Raw genomic sequence first — 18,909 nt, 5'->3', positions numbered from 1 at the left:
GCAGCCAAGTTCATGGCACCGTGGCTGGCTCTGCTGCACAGGAGGGCAGGAAAAAGATTGGGAGCGCGATAGTGATAGGGGATTCGATGGTGAGGGGAATACATAGGCGTTTCTGCGGCCGCAACCGAGATTCCAGGATGGTATGTTGCCTCCCTGGTGCAAGGGTCAAGGACGTCTCGGAGCGGGTGCAGGACATTCTGAAATGGGAGGGAGAACAGCCAATTGTCGTGGTGCACATTGGTACCAACGACATAGGTAAAAAAAAGGGATGAGGTCCTACAAAAAGAATTTAAGGAGCTAGGAGCTAAATTAAAAAGTAGGACCTCAAAAGTAGTAATCTCGGGATTGCTACCAGTGCCACGTGCTAGTCAGAGTAGGAATCGCAGGATAGCGCAGATGAATACGTGGCTTGAGCAGTGGTGCAGCAGGGAGAGATTCAAATTCCTGGGGCATTGGAACCGGTTCTGGAGGAGGTGGGACCAGTACAAACCGGACAGTCTGCACCTGGGAAGGACCGGAACCAATGTCCTAGGGGGAGTGTTTGCTAGTGCTGTTGGGGAGGAGTTAAACTAATATGGCAGGGGGATGGGAACCAATGCAGGGAGACAGAGGGAGACAAAAATGAGGCAAAAGCAAAAGACAGAAAGGAGATGAGGAAAAGTGGAGGGCAGAGAAACCCAAGGCAAAGAACAAAAAGGGCCACTGTACAGCAAAATTCTAAAAGGACAAAGGGTGTTAAAAAAGCAAGCCTGAAGGCTTTGTGTCTTAATGCAAGGAGTATCCGCAATAAGGTGGATGAATTAACTGTGCAAATAGATGTTAACAGATATGATGTGATTGGGATTACGGAGACGTGGCTCCAGGATGATCAGGGCTGGGAACTCAACATCCAGGGGTATTCAACATTCAGGAAGGATAGAATAAAAGAAAAAGGAGGTGGGGTAGCATTGCTGGTTAAAGAGGAGATTAATGCAATAGTTAGGAAAGACATTAGCTTGGATGATGTGGAATCTATATGGGTAGAGCTGCAGAACACTAAAGGGCAAAAAACATTAGTGGGAGTTGTGTACAGACCTCCAAACAGTAGTAGTGATGTTGGTGAGGGCAAACAGGAAATTAGGAGTGCATGCAATAAAGGTGCAGCAGTTATCATGGGTGACTTTAATATGCACATAGATTGGGCCAGCCAAACTGGAAGCAATACGGTGGAGGAGGATTTCCTGGAGTGCATAAGGGATGGTTTTCTAGACCAATATGTCGAGGAACCAACTTGGGGGGAGGCCATCTTAGACTGGGTGTTGTGAAATGAGAGAGGATTAATTAACAATCTCATTGTGCGAGGCCCCTTGGGGAAGAGTGACCATAATATGGTGGAATTCTGCATTAGAATGGAGAATGAAACAGTTAATTCAGAGACCATGGTCCAGAACTTAAAGAAGGGTAACTTTGAAGGTATGAGGCGTGAATTGGCTAAGATAGATTGGCGAATGATACTTAAGGAGTTGACTGTGGATGGGCAATGGCAGACATTTAGAGACCGCATGGATGAATTACAACAATTGTACATTCCTGTCTGGCGTAAAAATAAAAAAGGGAAGGTGGCTCAACCGTGGCTATCAAGGGAAATCAGGGATAGTATTAAAGCCAAGGAAGTGGCATACAAATTGGCCAGAAATAGCAGCGAACCTGGGGACTGGGAGAAATTTAGAACTCAGCAGAGGAGGACAAAGGGTTTGATTAGGGCAGGGAAAATGGAGTACGAGAAGAAGCTTGCAGGGAACATTAAGGTGGATTGCAAAAGTTTCTATAGGTATGTAAAGAGAAAAAGGTTAGTAAAGACAAACGTAGGTCCCCTGCAGTCAGAATCAGGGGAAGTCATAACGTAACAAAGAAATGGCAGACCAATTGAACAAGTACTTTGGTTCAGTATTCACTAAGGAGGACACAAACAACCTTCCGGATATAAAAGGGGTCAGAGGGTCGAGTAAGGAGGAGGAACTGAGGGAAATCTTTATTAGTCGGGAAATTGTGTTGGGGAAATTGATGGGATTGAAGGCCGATAAATCCCCAGGGCCTGAAGGACTGCATCCCAGAGTACTTAAGGAGGTGGCCTTGGAAATAGCGGATGCATTGACAGTCATTTTCCAACATTCCATTGACTCTGGATCAGTTCCTATCGAGTGGAGGGTAGCCAATGTAACCCCACTTTTTAAAAAAGGAGGGAGAAAGAAAGCAGGGAATTATAGACCGGTCAGCCTGACCTCAGTAGTGGGTAAAATGATGGAATCAATTATTAAGGATGTCATAGCAGCACATTTGGAAAATGGTGACATGATAGGTCCAAGTCAGCATGGATTTGTGAAAGGGAGATCATGCTTGACAAATCTTCTGGAATTTTTTGAGGATGTTTCCAGTAAAGTGGACAAAGGAGAACCAGTTGATGTGGTATATTTGGACTTTCAGAAGGCTTTCGACAAGGTCCCACACAGGAGATTAATGTGCAAAGTTAAAGCACATGGGATTGGGGGTAGTGTGCTGACGTGGATTGAGAACTGGTTGTCAGACAGGAAGCAAAGAGTAGGAGTAAATGGGTACTTTTCAGAATGGCAGGCAGTGACTAGTGGGGTACTGCAAGGTTCTGTGCTGGGGCCCCAGCTGTTTACATTGTACATTAATGATTTAGACGAGGGGATTAAATGTAGTATCTCCAAATTTGCGGATGACACTAAGTTGGGTGGCAGTGTGAGCTGCGAGGAGGATGCTACGAGGCAGCAGAGTGACTTGGATAGGTTAGGTGAGTGGGCAAATGCGTGGCAGATGAAGTATAATGTGGATAAATGTGAGGTTATCCACTTTGGTGGTAAAAACAGAGAGACAGACTATTATCTGAATGGTGACAGATGAGGAAAAGGCGCAACGAGACCTGGGTGTCATGGTACATCAGTCATTGAAGGTTGGCATGCAGGTACAGCAGGCGGTTAAGGAAGCAAATGGCATGTTGGCCTTCATAGCGAGGGGATTTGAGTACAGGGGCAGGGAGGTGTTGCTACAGTTGTACAGGGCCTTGGTGAGGCCACACCTGGAGTTTTGTGTACAGTTTTGGTCTCCTAACTTGAGGAAGGACATTCTTGCTATTGAGGGAGTGTAGCGAAGATTCACCAGACTGATTCCCGGGATGGTGGGACTGACCTATCAAGAAAGACTGGATCAACTGGGCTTGTATTCACTGGAGTTCAGAAGAGTGAGAGGGGACCTCATAGAAACGTTTAAAATTCTGACGGGTTTAGACAGGTTAGATGCAGGAAGAATGTTCCCAATGTTGGGGAAGTCCAGAACCAGGGGTCACAGTCTAAGGATAAGGGGTAAGCCATTTAGGACCGAGATGAGGAGAAACTTCTTCACCCAGAGAAATCTCTACCACAGAAAGTAGTTGAGGCCAATTCACTAAATATATTCAAAAGGGAGTTAGATGTAGTCCTTACTACTAGGGGGATCAAGGGGTATGGCGTGAAAGCAGGAAGGGGGTACTGAAGTTTCATGTTCAGCCATGAACTCATTGAATGGTGGTGCAGGCTAGAAGGGCTGAATGGCCTACTCCTGCACCTATTTTCTATGTTTCTATGTTAATACAGGGGGGGGGTAACCCGAAACTGCACCCAATACAGGCAGGCCTATAAATTACACGCAGCTCCATCTCACACCTGCCTCTTATCCATTTACTGACCGTATACTCAATCTAAACTTTTCAACAAAGACAAACTCGTGTACACCCAGTAGTATTTTGGAAGTCCTTCCATGTTATCGCAATCTTTTAAGTTTCAAAATATTTGAACAGAATGGGACTTCATTCACACAGATGACACCACCTTGTGAAGCACCATGGCTCGCAGACCCAGCCCTCCCACCCCGGGAGCCCAGCCTACATGTGCTAAAAAGGCACCAAACTTTCATTTGTGGCAGTGGGTTACAAATTGGGGGGTGGTAATGTCACAGAACTGTGCTTAGATGATTCAGAAAATAGGATTAGAGCTGGCACAGGCACAACAGGGCAAATAGCCTCGTTCTGTGCTGAGGTTTCCATGATGACAGAAAAATGAGCAAAAGTACAATTTTTCCCAATCGGATTGCAGAATGTCCGAACACTAGTAACTCTACAGCGGTTGATGTTTTAGGTTGAGAGAGATTACTGGCTCATTCCATGGTTCTTGGCTGTAAACTTAATTAACCATCCAGAAATACCAGGACAAGGTAAGACTACAAAAGAAGCAGTACCAGCCTCGACACGATACAAGCCCTCAGAGAGAGGGCGAAGGCCTACCTCCCATTGCTGATGGGTTGTGGAGACTGGCGCGAGTGGTCAGACCAGTCAGACCGTTTGTCGGGCGAGCGTGAACGACTGCGCAGTCGTGGCCTCTCGTTTGAACGGTTGGAATGATCAGATGCCAGTGAATGGATTTCTGAAATATCTAATAACAAAATTCACAGGTTTCACAGTGTTACTACTGGAAACAATCCTCAAACTGCAAAAATTAAGTAACAACGATTCATGGATTTACATAAAAAGCAGTTCTACAAACAATGTAAGATTGTACAGTGGCAGAATATTAATGCTTCATCTTTACAATTACCACCACAGGGAGCACACAGCAATTATTCAAGTCTCCAAGTGAACAATTTTAAACTGTAATAGTGGGTGGGTCCTTCCAAGACTGGCTTATCAATTAAAGCTGCGAATAAAAGTCAATGGCAGATTTCCCATTGCGTGCTCAGTATCGCCCTGATAAGCAGCTAAGTTAATGCACTCCGTTTCTGCTCAATGTGTCACTTGCATTCCGAAGCCAGGAGCAGTAGGAAACTATAATACTGTTCCTGAAGGACTATCGGCTCAAACACTCACCGTCTCTTTCAGAAGCATTTGCAGAAGGAATGCTGTCATCTAAATCGGGCACGTTAAGGAGAGTGGCTCTCTCATCTCTCTGCACCACCATTTTAAGCTTGCCCTTCGACCTTTCTATTAGTTTCTTTGCGTCTCCCAATGACATGTTTTCTGTAACTGTGCCATTGATCTGTAATGGAACAAAAGAATCACAGTTAGGCAGACTCTGGTGCCTAACCACAAATAGCACAGTCCTTATCTGAAGGCAGCAGTCACACTGGGACAATAGCTTATTCTATGTACAAGAAGTTAAAACAGTGCTAACATTTTCTTTGCTCTTTGCGCTTGTATAGAAAGCATTCTCTCGAAAGTCCAAGACACTTCCCTTATCAGCATTTTCTCCTGAATGTGACAACACTAACTGCAATTGGAGCACTGCAATACCCTGTGCAACACAGGCATTGTTTAACTGCAGTTAGAATTACAAAAGCATCTGGTAAATAGATTTTTTTTTAAAAACAAACCAAGGTGCCATTGTGCTAAACCCAAAGCAGAAGACAAAACTCTGCTCCTTGCTGAACAGACTAGCTCGACTTCTGGAACAGTGATGCACAATGTGACGGTATAAGACTTAGACACAGATATGCAGCAAGACAAATGATTTTCTGTTGAGCTTGCACAGTTCTAAACAACATTTTCAAGTTGAGAAAGGTTTGCGACAAAGTGTCCTATAATTTGCTGAATGAGTTGGTGCAGACACTTTAACTGCTACATACCCTGAACATGCTTTTTCACAGCTGGAACTCACTGCAGAACTACTTTCAGTGTGGTCAGCCGAATGTGAATTCCAACATATTCTTCAAAAACACTGCTCGTGTTCGTTTTTCTTACACCGTCCTCTCACTGACTCTTGCAGGGGTGTGGGTTCTGTGAACTCCAGTCACCCTCCAGTACCTTGCCCAAGTGGCCATCTTTCACATGTCAGAATAGAGTGCGAGTAGTAGCAGACTATTTTACTTCAAAACTGAATCCAATTCTGTTCTCAGTGTTCACGTTTGCATGGAATTAGGAGCGACGTGATAGTGATCAGAAGTCCAAATCCTTTGACACATTGTCCTCCTGAACTGAGACAGTGGTCCCCCCCACCGCTGCCCCAGCTGACCACTCTCACAGACCAGAACTCGAGTGCGGGACTTTGGTGATCTGCAACTCAGCTAAATACTGTATAAACTCGCAGAGCCAACTGTGCCTATTGCTTAAAACATTATATAAACAGTAAGATGCTGGTAACCATTCAGAAGAGCTTGGGCTCCTTACCACAGGACACGTATTCAAATCTTTTTCTCACCCAATTGGCATTTACTGGGGACATTTATAAAGTTATGTAGAAACGGACAGTGACAGAAGAGTTGCCTTCATCTGAGCGAGCAGTAAAACAGGCAGGATCAGACCTTCCCTGTGGAACCACTCCAAGACAGAGCAGTCCACATCCAGACCATGTATTCTGCAACTTCAAGGTGGGGTGGGAGAAAGGAATGTAGGAGAAAATCTGAAGGGGAGGGGCATGCTCAAGTTTTTAAAATGGAAACCAAAGATAACTAACCTTCAATACTACATCTCCCTCGTGAATGTTGCCGTCCTTGGCTGCCAGCCCTTCTGACGAGATCTCCTTTACAAAAATATGGCTTGCCAATCGCAGACCGTACTCTGTGAGAAACAATGGACAGTAATTCTAAAAAATAACTTGTATCCTGTTCCATAGAACATGACTGTGCCAGGTGGCAGTCTTGTCCTAGTTATAGTACTGCCTCTGATCACTCTTGATATTCAGCCAATACATCAACAACAACTTGAATTTATATATCACCTTTAATGTAGTAAATTGTCCCAGGTCCCTTCACAGGAGTATTATTTGACACCAAGCCACAGAAGGAGAAATTAGAGCAGGTAACCAAAAGCTTGGTCAAAGAGGCAGATTTTAAGGAGTGTCTTAGAGGAGGAAAGAGAGGCAGAGGGGTTTAGGCAGAGAGTTCCAGAGCTTGGGGTCTAGGCAATAGAAGACACGGCCACCAATGGTTGAGCGATTATAATCAGGGATGCTCAAGAGGGCAGGAATTAGAGAAGCGCAGATATCTCAGGCGGGATTATGGGGCTGGAGAAGATTACAGAGAATGGGAGGGGCGAGGCCATGGTGGGATTTGAAAACAAGGATGAGAATTTTGAAATCGAGGCATTGCTTAACCGGGAGCCAATGTAGGTCAGCGAGCACAGGGGTGATGGGTGAGCAAGACTTGGTGCGTGTTAGGACACGGGCAGCCGAGTTTTGGATCGTCTCAAGTTTACGTAGGGTAGAATGTGGGAAGCCAGCCAGGAGTGCGCTGGAATAGTCAAGTCTGGAGGTAACAAAGGCACGGATGAGGTGAGGCAAGGGCGGAGACCGGCGATGTTATGGAGATGGAAATAGGCAGTCTTAGTTATGCTTTGGATGTATAGTCGAAAGCTCATTTCAGGGTCAAATAAGACATCAAGGTTGTGAACAATGTGATTCAGCCTCAGACAGAAGTTGGGGAGAGGGATGGAGTCAGTGGCTAGGGAACGGAGTTTGTGGCAGGGACCGTAAACAATTGCTTCGGTCTTCCCAATATTCAACTGGAGAAAACTTCTGCTCATCCAGAACTGGATGTCGGACAAGCAGTCTGACAATTCAGAAACCGAGGAGGGGTCGAGAGAAGTGGTGGTGAGGTAGAGCTGGCTGCCATCAGCGTACATGTGGAAACTAACGCTGTGTTTTCAGATGATGTCGCCAAGGAGCAACAAGTAGATGAGAAATAGAAAGGACCCAAGGACAGATCCTTGGTGGACACCAAGGTAACGATGCGGGGGCAGGAAGAGAAGCTGTTGCAGGTGATTCTCTGGCTACGATTAGACAGATAAGAATGGAACCAGGCGACTGCAGTCCCACCCAGCTGGACGATGGTGGCGGAGAAGGGTGGTATGGTCAACCGTGTCAAAGGCTGCAGACAAGTCAAGGAGGACGAGGATAGTTTACCTTTGTCACAAAGGAGGTCATTTGTGACTTTGATGAGAGGTGTTTCGGTAATGTGGCAGGCATGCAAACCGGAATGGAGGAATTCAAACATGGAGTTGCGGGAAAGATGGGCACGGGTTTGGGAGGCGACAACACGTTCAAGGCCTTGAGAGGAAAGGGAGGTTGGAGATGGGGCAGTAATTTGCAAAGTAGAGGGGTCAAGGGTTTTTTGTTGAGGAGAGGGGTGATGATGGCAGATTTGAGGGAGAGGGGGACAGTCCCCAAGGAGAGAGAACCATTAATAATCTCAGCTAACATGAGAGTTAGAAAAGGAAGTTGGATGGTCAGTATTTTGGTGGGAATTCGGGTCAAGGGAGCAGGAAGTGAGTCTCATGGACAGGATGAGTTCAGAGAGGTCATGAGGGGAGATCAGAGAGAAACTGGAGAAAGATGAGAGGTCAGGGCTAGGGCAGGGGCTCCTTAGAGGAAGGCTACCATTCCCCATCCTCTCACAACCCAATGTTCTCTCGTCAAGAAAGCACCAGCTGGAGATTGGTTCGACAGGCACCAGTCACTTTTACATACTCTGCCCTGATGGACATCCACCATGTATGAACTAAGATAGTGAATGCTGACACAATATTCAATTGTACAGGACATCACAGCCAAGCATAATCTTGGTCTCACCTGTTGTGTAAAAATACTTTTCAGCAGTTACTGGATCAGGAGCAGTCAAACATAATTCCCTTGTCTAGTTCCAGTTACTGCGCTCATGTGGGAGCTCTGGAGCATGATTATAATCATCTTTTAGCTCAAGTACCACAAAAATGGTACATTTACAAAACATATTATATTCAGCAATTAAACTCATTGTTTGAAAAAGTCTTAAACAAAAAAGACACACCCCGTCTAATGACCAGTTTGGCATTCACATGAAAAGTTACTTTTTTTCTCTTGCAAAATTTTTGCTAACATTTTCAGTTTGGTCAATATCCCTGAATCCCACAAAAAATCTTCAAAGCTGCTAAAACTCAACACACAAGTTAGGATAGTTGTGTAGTTTTCTGATGAACACACACCTTCACACTTCCTTGATTTTACCAATGTCACTTTAATAGGTTTTGGTGGAAGATTTGATGAGACCGATCGTCGCTCTGATCTTGGTGACAAGCTTCTCTCTCTGCTATCTTCCCTCCTTCCAATGCTCCTCTCACTCCTCCTCCCGCTATAAGGACTCGGCCCACTACGTCCACTTTTACGATCATAAACATCCTCTTCCTCGTAACTATCATCTTCAGGCTCGGAAATGGGTTGTCGCTCTGGCTCTGGCCTCGTTACTGGCATTTGAATTTTTCGTTTCCTCCTGATTGTCTGGAAGCATCAAAAATGAAAGCATCAGTTGTCAGAACATGAGAGTTCTTATTTTCCCATTCTTACTGATTTCCACTAATATTCCTGTAGCTGCTCAGTGGGTAGAACACTCATCTCGGAGTCAAAAGGCTGTGGGTTCAAGTCCCACTCCAAGGACGAGCACATAATCCAGGCTGACACTCCAGTGCAGCACTGAGGGAGTGCTGCATTGTCGGAGGTGCCGTCTTTTGGATGAGTTGTTAAACCGAGGCCCCGTCTGCACTCTCAGGTGGGTGCAAAAGATCCCACAGCATTATCCAGAGGAGCAGTGGAGTTCTAAATGTCCTGACCAACAATTATCTCTCAACCAACAACTAAAAACAGATAATCTAGTTGTTTATCTCAGTGCTATTTGTGGGATCTTGCGGTGTGTAAATTGGCTGCTGCATTTCCTACAATACAACAGTTACCACACTTCAAAAATACTTCAATGGCTGTAGGCTGCTTAGGGACGTCTTGTGGTTGTGACGGCCACTACATAAATGCAAGTTCTTTCTTTCATTTCCTTGATCCCCATCACTATTATTAATAATAACTTATTTGTAGAGCGCCTTTAACATAGTAAAAAGTCCCAAGGCGCTTCACAACAGTGTTACAAACAAACAGATACATTTGACAGCGAGCCACAGAAAAAATTAAGGCATGTGACCAAAGCTTGATCAAAGAGGCAGGTTTTAAGGAGCGCCTTAAAGGAGGAAAGTGGTAAGAGAGGCAGAGGTTTAGGGAGGGAGTTCCAGAGGTTAGGGCCCAAACAGCTGAAAGCACGGCCACTAATGGTTGAGCAGTTATAATGAGGGATGTTCAAGAGGCCAGAATTTGAGGAGTGCAGACATCTTTGTGGGGTTGTGAGGCTGAAAAAGATGAGATAGGGAGGGGCAAGGCCATGGAGTGATTTATAACCAAGGATGAGGATTTTGAAATCGAGTCGTTGTTTAACTGGGAGCCAATGTAGGTCAGAAAGCACAGGGGTGATGTGTGATCGTGACTTAGTGCGAGTTAGTACACGGGCTGCTGAGTTTTAGATGACCCCAAGTTTACGTAGTGTGGGATGTGGAAGGCCGGCCAGGGGTGAGTTGGAGTAGTCAAGTCTAGAGGTAACAAAGGCATGATGAGGGTTTCAGTAGCAGAATAGCTGAGGCAGGGTGGAGGCAGGCAATGTTACGGAGATGGAAAAAGGCGGTTTTAGTTATGCCGCGGATATGTGGCTGGAAACTCATTTCAGGGTCAAATATGAACCTAGGTTGCTAACAGTCTTGTTCACCCTCAGATTGATGCAAGGGAGAGGGATGGAGACAGTGGTTTGGGAACGCAGTTTGTGGTGGGGACCAAAGATAATGGCTTCGGTCTTTCCAATATTTAACTGGAGAACATTTCTACTCATCCAGTACTCGGACAAGCAATCTGACAAGCAGGGGTCGAGAGAAGTGGTGGTGAGGTAGAGTGGGTGTCGTCTGCGTACATGTGGAAACTGACTCCGTGTTTTTGGATGATAGGGGTAGCATATAGATGAGAAATAAGAGGGAACCAAGGCCAGAGCCTTGGAGGACACCAGAGGTAACTATGCGGGAGTGGGAAGAGAAGCCAGAGATTTTCTGGCTACGTTTAGATAGATAAGAATGGAACCAGGCGAGTGCAGTCCCACCTAACTGGACATTGGTGGAAAGGTGTTGGAGGAGGATGGAGTGGTCAACCGTGTCAAAGGCCGCAGACAGGTTCAGGAGGATGAGGAGGGATAGTTTACCTTTGTCACAGTCACATAGGATGCTGTTGGTAACTTTGACGAGAGCGGTTTCGGTACTGTGGCAGGGGCGAAAGCCAGATTGAAGGGATTTAAACATTGAATTCCTGGAACAGACTGGCTCATATGTACAATGTAATGCTTTTTTCTTGGGGAGGGGGAAGGATTACAACATTTGGTTCTTTGACCTTTCAGCTGCTTATGGGGTTATGTGGTTAGGTTTACAATTTAAGGATGTTCGAACTGGGGAATGGAACACTTTGCATTTCAGGCATCCAGCATCAGCATCATGCACACCCAGGTCAGGTCCAGTGATGCAGAGTAAAGCTCCCTCTACTCTGCCCCAATGATTTGCCTCAGCCCTAGAATAGCCTAGCTCCTGCCCCTGTGTGGGTCACAGTTTCCATTTGCTGCACGAACCATGTGTCTGAGGCTCATTGCCACATGGACACAAATGAGAGAAAGTGCTGTGTTGTTGGCCCATGATCAATGGACTAAAAATGGTCAAACTTATTTCACATAAGGTCTTCGCAGCCAGCAGGCACTCATCCCAGCAGTCTGGGTTGAACTGGAACATACGTCCTGGAGGTGAAATGGCAGCTGTACCACCTGCCTCCACTGCTTTTATTTTTAAATGAAATCTGAAGAATTCTAAGGAAGTTTTAAAAAAAAAATCAAAGTGGAAAACGCTCAATATAGCAACGTCTTAATAAAACACAAGCTGTAAAAAAAAAGCTCCCAACTTCTGATGAGATACACTGAGGAAATGCACTGATTGAAATATGAATAATTCCCAAAGAGGAATAAGCAATCTGTGGTGGGCTGTGGTAGGCAGCATCATCGGACAGTTCACCAATGCAGATAGATTGAGAGGAGATTGGACATTTTAGTTTGAACAAATACAAGTTACAGAATACACTCAACATCCTCATCCATACAGATAACATTAACACACCTCAGCATCAGATCGTGGCTGAGAAAGAGAAGAACAGTTCTGACAGAGTCCACACTTGAAATGTTAGCCTGTCTTTTCTCGTTACAGATGCTGTGTATTTTTTGTATTTGTTTTCATTGTTTGAAAAATACCAATGCCCTGAACGTAACCCATTCCTTGTTTAAGCTGATTGCTTGGTATAGTTAAGGTGCTCTGTACAATATGCCCATCATTAATGAATAAACATACATGGAAGCAGATGGATCGAATCTTGTTTTGTGCTAGTCCACAATACCTTTTAAATACAGCATCAGTTTTCACGACACATCGTCTGAACAGTATCAAACCACATACAGGTGCAACGGCCGGAATCCCGAATTCCGAAAACAGGATATTTTGTGCATCAGAGATGGAGTCATCCGGAATTAATGTTGGAAAACCGGACATTTTTGAGGTGACCAAGATGGCAACATTGGGCAGCGAAGGCCGAGGAAACCGGTAAAAAGCGCAGCACCAGGGAGGGGGTGGGGGGGAAATCGGCGGGCAGCGAGGTCAGAAATGTCGCTAAACTAGAAATCCGGCACGGATTCGGCCCCAAGGGTTCCAGATTTCAGACTATTGATTTTCTCGACTGAAATCTGGTAAAACCCAAAAATCGGCACGGACTCAGTCCCAAGGATTCCAGATTTCAGACGTTGTACCTGTACTTCCACTTACAATTTTTGCGTTCTTTCCACTTTTCCGTAGCTGCTGGACAGCAAAAGCATGTTCCACATTATCCATCGAAACGCCGTTAACCATCGCAACCCGGTCATTCTCACTGGGGGAGAAACAAAACATCAACTGACCCGAATAATGTCATTCTCTCTGGTAACAAGCCATTCTATAGATGGCAATGAATATAATCTACATCTTTAAGCATCTTATGTTTTCTATGTGCACGTGGATTGTGGGATTTTTGATTAAGCAAAGGAAAACCGTTATAAACAGGAAAATTGCTTTTAACAATAGACTTTTCATGGTCATTTGTGGAGACAAATGACGATAAGTCAACCTTTGTTTTGTTTAACAGAAGTCTTCAGAAACATATTTAAATTAAATGAGGCAAGTTAGCGTTTGTGGGTGAAACACTAACTCTCTTATTCCAACCCAAATATTCCTTTTAAAATGATTGCATAGACTGTTGGTAGAGGGAGTTTTATAACCAGAATGGGGAATGTCCCATTTGCCCAGATATCTGATGAGCAGGGCCTGTCCACAAAAAAACAAAGTTAGCCTAAAGCAGATTTTCTACTCTCCAATTCATCACATACTTAAATGTCTTCTCTGTATTACAAAACCTTTTAGCTTAATAGCTGTGACTCAAGTGGAAAAGGGTTGTGGGGAAGGCAGAGAAGAGGATAATAAATGAATAAAATAGTCAAAAGTGTATTGATGCATCTCATGTTTAATATTAACTATGAATATTAAGGCAACACACTCACACACACCAGGCGATATGAAAGGGTGGTTATTATGAGCACTTACTGCAGCAATCCTTCAGCAGGACCTCCTTTCAAAACATCAGAAATTACAATAGAAGTTTCCCCGCTCTGAAAATGCGGGTTATCCTTTCCTCCTGATATTGCAATTCCAAACCCAAATCCAGGAGCCTAAAAAGTTAAATGAAAAGGCACAGATTACGGACTGCGACCAACAGCCAAGATAAAAACCCAATGGAAGATACATAAATTAAAAATGTTCACATTGCTAATCCAAGTAGAACTTATTTGTGACTACAATTATTTATAATCTTACTGGCATCTCCGAATGAGTACTGAACCATTTTGCTGCATTATCTTGTTGATGGGATGGTCAAACATCAAATGTCGTTGCCTCAGGTGCACCACAATACAAGAACACCCAAAGCAAGTCCTGAATGAAGGGTGGCAGCATCACTATCCCTTTCTCTGTTTTTCCAAGCAGATTTTCTCTTCATTCACATTTTTTTCCCCAAACATTGAGTTTCTTCCCATCTCTTGCTCATTCTCTTTAACCATTCCTTACACACAAAATTTATACCCGAGCAACAGAATTATTGTCAATATATATGGTCTGGCAGAACTTTGAAGGTGGGAAGGGGAGAACAAGCACTGCATCACATACAAGGTGCATCTACATCGGTGCTCATTTAATTTGGATTGTAGCAGAACAGTATCTGAGCATTTGCTCCCCTCATTTATATTGTTAAAACAAGATATCTGCAGAGGAAACATTACAAGGACACCCTGAAAGCCTTCCTGATAAAGTGCAACATCTCCACTAACACCTGGGAGTCCCTGGCCAAAGACCGTTCTAAGTGGAGGACGTGCATCCGGGAGGGTGCCGAGCACTTCGAGTCTCATCGCCAAGAGCATGCAGAAATCAAGCGTAGGCAGCAGAAGAAGCGTGCGGCAAACCAGTCCCACCCACCCTTTCCTTCAACGACTATCTGTCCCTCCTGTGACAGGGACTGTGGCTCTCGTATTGGACTGTTCAGTCACCTAAGGACTCATTTTGAGAGTGGAAGCAAGTCTTCCTCAATTCCGAGGGACTGCCTATGATGATGACATGACACCACTCCAGTGGAGGCTCAATGATCATCTTCCAGCTTTGCACTGTGCATTTCCACAGGTATGGCAAAACAGGAATCAGTGGAGGACTAAGTTCAGCAGTCCAAGGTGGCTTGATCTTTCAAGTAATTTTCAGATTCTGTAGTTAATATGGTAATGGTTAGAGATGCAATCCATTCCACTGTACATGCACCCAGAGGTAGATGGGCTGAAAATCATTTTAAACTTGTTGCACTGAGAGAAAAGAATTTAACATGATGGCTATACCATTTGGAAAGCAAAGCTGTACTTGAGGTAGATCAAGAAGGAACCAAAAACACATGCATGTTAAGCATGACAAAGACTCCAACCAAAGATTCCATCTAAGTAACACCATAACATAGAAACTATTGCACAGTCTAAACTGCAAAATGTGCCAAAAATTCTACTTCAGGCTGGAATCACCGACTGAAGCTATTCCAGTTGGCCCAAGAGTAACGTAAGAGACTGAACTTCTCCCAAGGAACGGTAGCATGGTGGTTATGTTACTGGACTCCAGAGGCTTGGACTAATAACCAGCAAATCCCACCACAATAGTTGTGGAAGTTAAATTCAGTTAATTAAATAAATCTGGAATAAAAAGCTAGCATCAGTAATCGTGACCATGGAACTGCCGGATTGACACAAAAACCCATCTGGTTCACGAATGTCCTTACCTGGTCTGGCATATACGTGACTCCAGACCCACAGCAATGTGGTTGACTCTTAACTGCCCTCTGGAATGGCCTAGCAAATAACTCAGTTGCACCAGACCACTACAAAGAAGTTTACCAAGAATAAAACCAGACAGACAACTCGGCATCAACCTAGGCACCAGATCCGACAACGGCACACCCAGCCCAGTCGACCCTGCAAAGTCCACCTCACTAACATCTGGGGACTTGTACCAAAATTAGGAGAGCTGTCCCACAGACTAGTCAAGCAACAGCCTGACATAGTCACACTCACAGAATCATACCTTTCTGAAATATCCCAGACTCATTCATCACATTCCCTGGGTGGGTCCTGTGCCACCGACAGGACAGATGCATCAGAGGTGGCAACACAGTGGTATACAGTCGAGAGGGAGTGGCCCTGGGAGTCCTCAACATTGACTCCGGATACCATGAAGTCTCGTGGCTTCAGGTCAAACATGGGCAAGGAAACCTCCTGCTGATTACCACCTACCGCCCTCACTCAGCTGATCAATCAGTACTCCTCCATGTTGAACACCACTTGGAGGAAGCACTGAGGGTAGCAAGGGCACAGAATGCACCCTGGGTGGGGAACTTCAATGTCCATCACTAAGTGTGGCTCGGTAGCACCACGACTGACCGAGCTGGCCAAGTCCTGAAAGACATGGGAGCCAGACTGTGCCTGTGCCAGGTGGAGAATCAACAGGAGGGAAAATCCTACTTGAACTCGTCCTCATCAATCTACCCGTCGCAGATGCATCTGTCCATGACAACATTGATAGCAGTGACCACCGCACAGTCCTTGTGGAGATGAGTCCCATCTTCTAACTGAGGACACCCTCCATCATGTTGTGTGGAACTACCACTGTTCTAAATGGGATAGATTCAGAACAGATCCAGCAGGCCCCTGGTTTAATGAGAAGTGTAGAAGAGCATGCCAGGAGCAATACCAGACCCACCTAAAAATGAGATGCCAATCTAGAGAAGCTGCAACACAGGACTACAAGCATTCTAAACAAGAGAAGCAGCATGCTATAGACAGAGCTAAGTGATCCCACAACCAACAGATCAGATCAACGCTCTGCAGTATCGCCAAATCCAGTCATGAATGGTGGTGGACCATTAAACTGATGGAAGGAGGCTGCTCTATGAACATTCCCATCCTCAATGATGGCAGAGCCCAGCACGCGAGTGCAAAAGACAAGGTTGAAGCATTTGCAACCACCTTCAGCCCGAAGTGTCGAGTAGATGATCTATCTCAGCCCTCTCCCGAGGTCTCCACCATCACAGAAGCCAATCTTCAGCCAATTTGATTCACTTCACGTGATATCAAGAAACGGCTGAGCGCACTGAATACAGTAAAGGCAATGGGCCCCGACAATATCCCGGGTATCAAGCTGAAGACTACAGCTACAACACTGGCCTCTATCTGACAATGTGGAAAACTGCCCAGAGTATGTCCTGCCACAAATACCAGGACAAATCCAATCCAGCCTATTACCACCCCATCAGTCTTCTCCCAATCATCAGCAAAGTGATGGAAGGTGCTGTCAACAGTGCTATCAAGCGGCACTTATTCACCAATAACCTGCTCACCGCTGCTCAGTTTGGGTTCCGCCAGGACCACTCGACTCCAGGCCTCATTCCAGCCTTGGTCCAAATATGGACAAAAGAGCTGAATTCCAGAGGTGAGGTGAGACTGTCCTTAACATCAAGGCAGCATTTGACAGAGTGTGGCATCAAGGAGCCCTAGTAAAATTGGTGTCAATGGGAATCAGGGGGAAGCTGCATGCTATAGACAGTACTAAGTGATCCCACAACCAACAGATCAGATCAAAGCTGTGCAGTCCTGTCACATCCAGTCATGAATGGTGGTGAGCCATTAAACAACTGATGGGAGGAGGAGGCTCTCTGATCATTCCCAACCTCAAATGATGGCGGAGCCCAGCACGCGAGTACAAAAGACAAAGCTGAAGCATTTGCAAACACCACTCCCAGGATATACCTGGGTGGAGTCATATCAAGCACAAAGGAAGATGGTTACAGTTGTTGGAGACCAATCATCTCAGCCGCAGTACATCGCTGCAAGAGTTCCTCAGGGCAGTATCCTGGGCAACCATCTTCAGCTGCTTCAATGACCTTCCCTCCATCATAAGGTCAGAAGTAGGGATAGTTGCTGATGATTGCAGTGTTCAGTTCCATTCGTAACTCCTCAGATAATGAAGCAGTCGATGCCCGCATACAGCAAGACCTGGATAACATTCAGGCTTGGGCTGATAATTGGCAAGGACCATTCGGGCAACACAAGTACCAGGCAATGACCATCTCTGACAAGCGAGTGACGAACCGCCACCCCCTGATATTCAATGGTATTACCATTGCCGAATCCCCCACCATCAACATCCTGGGAGTCACCACTGACCAGAAACTTAACTGGACCAGCCAGATAAATACAGTTGCTGCAAGAGCGGGTCAGAGGCTGGGTATTCTGTGGCGAGTGTATCACCTCCTGACACCCCAAAGCCTTTCCACCATCTACAAGGCACAAGTCAGGAGTATGATGAAATATTTTCCACTTGTCTGGATGAGTGCCGCTCCAACACTCAAGAAGCTCGATACCATCCAGGACAAAGCAGCCCACTTGATCGGCACCCCATCCAGCACCTTAAACATTCACTCCCCCACCACCAACGCACCGTGGCTGCAGTGTGTACCATCTCCTTTCTATGGCTACATTAAACACCCACAAACCCCTGAAACACAGCTCTGTAAACACCAACACGTGGGGTTTACATTTCCCATAACCTACAAGATACACTGCAGCAACTCGCCAAGGTTTCTTCAACAGCACCTCCCAAACCCATGACCTCTACCACCTAGAAGGACAAGGGCAGCAGGCACATCACCTCCAAGTCACACACAATCCGGATCTGGAAGTATTTCGCCATTCCTTCATCACTGGGTCAAAATCGTGGAACTCCCTCCCTAACAGCACTGTGGGAGTACCTTCACCACAAGGACTGCAGTGGTTCAAGAAGGCGGCTCACCACCACCTTCTCAAGGGGGCAAGTAGAGATGGCCAATAAATGCTGGCCTTGCCAGCAATGCCCACAATGCAGGAATGAATAAAAACATTTTTTTAAAGTATGAAGTTTCTTGGGAGATATAGAATAGGATGCGGTAGATCATCAGAAATCTCCTGGTTCCAACCCTTCTTCTCGACCGTGCAGTAATACATGTCTAGAACTCAGAAGTGGGGCTTCTCCAGTATTCACAGACCCCACCCCACCACCTCGCCCTCCGTCCAACGTAAGACAAAGCTCTCCTCGTGAAGAGTATAAGTCAGCATTAGCAATACATCAACGCTACATCTGCTAGTTTTTCAACTAAATGTTACAATGGCCCAATAGGTGGCAAATTCCCAGGATAATGCTTGTAGATATCCCACAGTGGCTTAGGAAACACACACAGCTTAGAGAGCACGTGTACCTCAGAGCTGCCAGTGTGGCATTCTGACAAGGAAGGGAGAATAAAGAAAAGCGGAAGAGTTTTAGCAACACTCACTGGTGTGAGTGAAATGAAAACAAGCATCCAAGTTATACACTGAATAAGGACTACA

General features: G+C 45.4%; 1 protein-coding gene across 7 annotated transcripts in view; it reads right to left on the bottom strand.

Annotated features, from left to right (window-relative positions):
* tjp1a (tight junction protein 1a) overlaps positions 1 to 18,909 on the bottom strand; it is a 154,726-nt gene that overhangs the window by 62,200 nt on the left and 73,617 nt on the right. For all 7 annotated transcript variants that reach the window (XM_070864870.1, XM_070864865.1, XM_070864866.1 and 4 more), the window contains exons 3-8: positions 13,514 to 13,638; positions 12,704 to 12,806; positions 8,984 to 9,275; positions 6,480 to 6,583; positions 4,898 to 5,066; positions 4,319 to 4,466 (exon numbers count right to left, since the gene is read on the bottom strand). In XM_070864870.1, the coding sequence (XP_070720971.1) occupies positions 4,319 to 4,466; positions 4,898 to 5,066; positions 6,480 to 6,583; positions 8,984 to 9,275; positions 12,704 to 12,806; positions 13,514 to 13,638 (941 nt within the window). The remainder of the gene's footprint in view (positions 1 to 4,318; positions 4,467 to 4,897; positions 5,067 to 6,479; positions 6,584 to 8,983; positions 9,276 to 12,703; positions 12,807 to 13,513; positions 13,639 to 18,909) is intronic.

This window comes from Pristiophorus japonicus, chromosome 21, assembly GCF_044704955.1.
Source record: "Pristiophorus japonicus isolate sPriJap1 chromosome 21, sPriJap1.hap1, whole genome shotgun sequence".
NCBI lineage: Eukaryota > Metazoa > Chordata > Chondrichthyes > Pristiophoridae > Pristiophorus > Pristiophorus japonicus.
The sequence above is the reverse complement of the archived record's forward strand: the minus strand, read 5'-3'. Positions and strand labels throughout refer to the sequence as shown.